The sequence below is a fragment of the Lactuca sativa genome, chromosome 7 (genome assembly GCF_002870075.4).
Source record: "Lactuca sativa cultivar Salinas chromosome 7, Lsat_Salinas_v11, whole genome shotgun sequence".
Classification (NCBI taxonomy): domain Eukaryota; kingdom Viridiplantae; phylum Streptophyta; class Magnoliopsida; order Asterales; family Asteraceae; genus Lactuca; species Lactuca sativa.
Window position 1 is genome coordinate 158,607,780 of NC_056629.2, and position 5,510 is coordinate 158,613,289.

The 5,510-nt window shown below is 34.2% G+C and overlaps 1 protein-coding gene across 1 annotated transcript; it reads right to left on the bottom strand.

Moving 5' to 3' along the window:
- Positions 1-2,508: 2,508 nt before the first annotated feature.
- LOC111895730 (probable carboxylesterase 2) lies at positions 2,509-3,716 on the bottom strand. Its single transcript, XM_023891807.3, has one exon. It carries the CDS (start codon positions 3,660-3,662, stop codon positions 2,667-2,669), a length of 996 nt encoding a protein of 331 aa, XP_023747575.1. The 5' UTR covers positions 3,663-3,716; the 3' UTR covers positions 2,509-2,666.
- Between the last annotated feature and the right edge of the window lie 1,794 nt (positions 3,717-5,510).

Genomic DNA, 5,510 nt, shown 5'->3' on the forward strand with positions numbered 1-5,510 from the left:
CTTTTGGACTAAAAAGAGTATCAAAAAACTCCAAAAATAAGACGTCTAACACTCAGATGAACACACTCATTAAAAAAAATAAAAAATGCTTTTATTTTTTACTGAGTTTTTAATATATTTTTCCTATTTTATTTTGATACCAATCAGTTTCTTTCATGTTGATCCTCATCATAGAAACCTTGCAATTGGCTCGGATGAATCAAGAATCATTAATATACTATGATTTTGGTATGTGACGGAGATTAAATCATTGACCAGAAAAAGATTGATAGATCTTTTCATGCAATATATATGTTTGTATAACTTTGTAGTTTTTAACATAAACAAGAATCGTACATGATGAGAGCCGAAGTATGTTTAAAAGTGATATGAAAGTGGATGTTACCCAAAAATGGATGTTGGAAAATCAATTCCATATCCTTCACTTGCATTAACCAATACATTTGATTTCCAAGTCCAATATAGTTAAGTTGGATGCATATGTTATAAAAAAGGATCTAAGGTTTGGCTTATTTATTTATTTTTAATTTCTTTATAGGTAAATTGACATTTGCATTATTAAAATGATGTATGTGTGAAGTAAGTATGAACAAAGAGCGTTTCTGTTTTGCAGCCATCTTAAGTTTGGTAAATAACCCTTTTACACTTCTTTTTTAGGGTGTTTTATTTTCATTTTTTTTGTAAAATCTTTTAACTTGTGCATTATAGGAGTATTGATTATGGACTGCACATCTATACGAATTATTCTAACTTCTTGACAGCTCAATATGATGTCACTTCATAGGAATTCGACATTCAAAAAGCTTTTTAACTTGCCACCAAATGAATTTCTCATCGATGATTTTGTCATGCTCTCCATGAGAAAATTAGCCCTTCAGGTATACTCGGACGGTTGGATTTGATTATGGACTACACATTTACATGAACTGATTCTTTATTATAGTTTCCAATTTCATTTTTGAAGAGTAGACTCTTCCTATATTCAAGAACTGTTGAGTTTTATGCCAACTTATTGGTACACAAAACAAGGTTTTAATTGCAACTATTTTTTTTATTCTTTTATTTGTTCTTTTAGTGTATGATACAAAATTAGATGAGTTAGGACAATGTTATGAGCTATCATTTTAGGGTTTTATACCAATTGTAGCCATGTACTCCGAATTTTTTTCATACAACGAAATTATGTTGTTTTTCCTTTTGTAGAATCCCAAAAAGAACTTAAATGAAAATGAAAAATAATAGATAATTCAACTACAAAGACAACTTATAACATTTCAGATTCTAGAGGACATTTGACAGTTTTTATATAGGTCACACTCATGTTCTTCAGGTTAAAGTTTTTTGCCAACTCAAGAAAAATGAGTATTTTGCCCCTTGATTAAAATTGACTTATATTTGGAGATATTTATAAATTGATACTAATACCCTTAATAAATGTTATGATAAACATACGACAGATAAACACAAGAGTATTGTCGTAACATGAGTTAGAAACAGATTTACTTACAGGATTCTTGAAAAAACATTTATGTTATTTGCTAATGTTCAATGATCGTCAACACCAGTCTTTGGTAACTTCATCATCTTAGAAAGTTGAACAATAACATTAGAGTGGAGATGAGTGTAAACATCATATATGTCTGGAACTAAGAAAATCAACGGCTTCAATAAAAAATTCAAAAGAGCTTGAAGGAATAATTCTTTTTGAAAGGTTAATTTAAAAAAAAAAAAATAACTTGTTGCAATGAGTCAAATGTAATTCCCACAAGTGTTTAAGGACCCTCCTACACCAATCATATTATTATTATTATTATAAATCAATAAAACATTAACTCGAAAAAAATATAAAAAGTTGTAATTTTTTTGAAAAAAACATGAATTTACTGAAAGATCATTAACAAATCGACTAATAGCACTAAAAGCTCCAAATGTAGCACCAATTTGTATTGCATTAATTGATACATCAACAAGAAAGAAAAAAGACAACTGACATTGGTTCCCGAACCTAAGAAGAATATAAATTAAAAAAGATATCGTATTGAAGATACTCATATGTGACAAGGTCATCCAACTAATAAAACAAAAAACGTTGTTTACAAAGAGGTCCTTCATCGGTTATAGATATTCAAGTATTTCATTGTTTTTTTCAATGTTACCAATAAAACTAATTCTATTTCTGTTACTTTCTTTTTAATTATTGTGCCAACTTTTTATACGTTTATATATATTTTTTATATATTCCCCACGTTTTACGCGAGTGATAATCTAGTTATGTAATATGACCAAACCAACCGATGAAGTTGGAATGGGTTGCGGTGAGTGTGAAATGATATTTTTGTCATTTTAATAAAAAAAATTGAATAAAATCTAAAATCATTGAATGACAATTTAGTCAACCATATAATTTAATAGATTTTTTTAATAATTTGATCAATTAAACACAATTTTTATTGAAATTGCATTCCAATTGCTTCAAATTCCTTTCTAAATCCAATAACCATACACTCCTTTAGTTCAAAAATAATAACATAAAATAGGATTAGAAGGAGATTTAACCTTATTCTAATAAAACCCGATAATACATCACAATCTACCGATGTTTATTTACGTGGGTGTTACAAGTTACACTTGTGAGTTGTGACAAAAGAAAACCCAAGTACCACTGTTCAGAAACGAGAGGCATTATTAACTTGATTAATGAAGGTACAAATTCTTTTGCGCAAAGTACAAGCATTTGGACTAGAAGTTCTGAAGAGAAAGAACACATGATCCTCTTCCTTTGTCTCAATCATCTCCAATTTTCCAGGCCATCCACTTTTATCCATCAATTCCTTATAATACAAACCCCTGTCTCTAAAACTATCCTTTTCTGCAACACATACAAGAATCTTGGAGCAACCAAAATCCGAAAGCTTCGGGTCCTTTTCCGGGTTAAACCACGGGTCATCCAACCCACTCACTGAAGAATTCGCCAACTTCCAGAATTGATCGGTATAAACTTTAATCTGCTTATGTTTCCCAAGTTCGGATCCAATCGGATCTTTTCCTCCGAAATACGGGTGGAGAAGAATGACACCCTCGAGGTTAATTGCTTCGATCGGTTCTGACCCGGCCCGGATTGCGATGTTATGGGCGATATTTGCTCCGGCGCTATCTCCGGCGAGAAATACCTTCTGAAAATCGCCATGTTCATTTAACCATGGCTCCGGACCACCGCCATTACTATGGCTAGCTACCCACTTGATCGCGTCCCACGAGTCGTTGTATCCGGTGGGAAGAGGGTGCTCCGGCGCCAGCCTGTAGTTAACGGAGACGGCGATAACGTTGGACTCCGCCGTTATAAGGGTAAGTGTAGGGTGGTAGGTAGGAGACGCGGCGGATTCGACTAAGAAACCACCGCCGTGGAAGAAAATCAAGATAGGCAGTTTCCGATCTGGGGTTGTGGTTTTGGGAATGTAAAGCCTTGCAGACAGGTTGGTTTCCGGCGAGATGACGACGTCTTTTGAGTGGACTCCGGTTGAAGGATCGATTCCGGTGGGCATAGTCTTGTAGCCCACCAATCTTTCACATCGGCCATCTTTGTGTACTCGTATAAAACCATGGATTTGGTGGAGGAATTCATCGGATTTTATTATCTTTCCCGATCCAAATACAGAAGACATTTTTCGATGATTTTGGAGAAGTTTTTCGATCAGGGAATTATTTAAGAATGAGTTAAGCATGTAGCTGAAAATGACGGAGTAACGTAAGCATTGACAGTTTGAGAATGTTTCGAAAAGACCCTTTGATTATGGGATTATTTCATTTGAACCCTCACTAGTGTAAAAGCTTTGAATTAGGAGTCATATGAAGTCAAACTACAAGGTCTCAAATTGCAGCACCGAAGAACACATCAACATAATTACACAACGTATTAATATCATTTGAACAAAATTAAATAACTGATTAATATATTAAAAAGCAAGTAACTAATTTGTAAGTGTGTATTCGGGTATATGATATAGGAGAATATGGATGGTTTAAGTAACTCTACCATGGAAGTAGGGATATATTGTAATTAACAAAACATGTGAGGGAAATATGTTAAAGCTGAATGTCACTTCAACATTGGCGGTTAGTACACATTGTTTAATGAACACGTGAAATCGTTGTAGATTTTTGTATAATAATAAGAGAAAATTACAAATATAATTTAATCCTTTAATTACCTCGTGAAAAATAATCAAAAAAAAAAACTTAAATTATAAATTTAGCCATGAAGATTTAAGCAAGCCATCTGCTATATTTTTCCAAGTATAAAAACGTTATATTTTTCTCTTTATTTTTCACACTTTTACTTTGAAAATTCTCTCTTTGGAAGCAATGGATGGTTTCGTGAACAATCCCGACAAAATGATAAATCTTTACCCATTTTGTGTTTTAATCTTCATTTATCAATTTCAGGTGTTTCCCATCCTATTTTTTTAGATCTTTGTATTATATTTGTTAGGGAAAATGACTTAGAAGGGTAACTACCTTTTATCCGTATTCATATATTGACAATTTTTTTTTTTTTTGTACATAATAAAGCAACTAACTTGTTTTAACTATTTAAATTACACCAATATTACCGGCTAATACATGTTTTAACCGATAACTCAAAGGGAAAATGACTTAGGAGGGTAACTACCTCTTATCCGTGTTCACATATTGGCAACTTCTTATTTTTTGTACATAAGAAAGCAACTAACTTGTTTTAACTGTGTAACATCCCAAAAATCATGATAAAAAATTTCGTTTTTAATTTAATACTAAAACCATAATTGTCAAACCATTAATTTAATACTCTGGCATCGGGCCCCGCATGACATTGAGCCTAGCTCGGTATACAAATCTGTCTCTCTTAGGCCCCGCCTGTCTCCGGGACCCCGCCCGCTAAACACATACAATCATATAACATGCTAACACATAAAGAAACATACTCTACTGTATCCCTGTCATAGGAAACATACTCTGCTAATAATGAGATACAGAACTTCGTCCGTACTCAGCTAGTTCCAACCAGGGCTTCAGCAGTGCAAGGTGAGTCTCCTCACTGTGTGAATGGGTCTAAGGAATGCCAGCCCATGTAGTTTATGAGTAAGAAGACCTGGGGGTTAGCCCTAGGCATTATATGCTAGTATGTTATTCCAGGCCAAGGTCTGATGTTGGGCGGGTGCCCGAGGAATGTTTTCATGTTAGATAATACTTGTTGTGTATGTGATACTTGTATGTGCCTGGTAGGGAGGTGAGTGTGGGCGAGGTCCCGTATCTCATCACTAGTTGAGTACGGATGATGTTCCGTATCTCATTATTAGCAGAGTATGTTTCTTAGGACATGGATACAGTAAAGTATGTTTCTTTATGTGTTAGCATGTTATATGATTGTATGTGTTTAGCGGGCGGGGCCCGGAGACAGGCGGGGCCTAAGAGAGACAGATCTGTATACCGAGCGGGGCTCGATGTCAGGCGGGTCCTGATGCCGAGCGAGG

What these genes read in the sequence shown, in the direction of transcription:
- LOC111895730 (XM_023891807.3), bottom strand. Translation starts at nt 3,662, where the DNA reads ATGTCTTCTGTATTTGGATCGGGAAAGATAATAAAATCCGATGAATTC.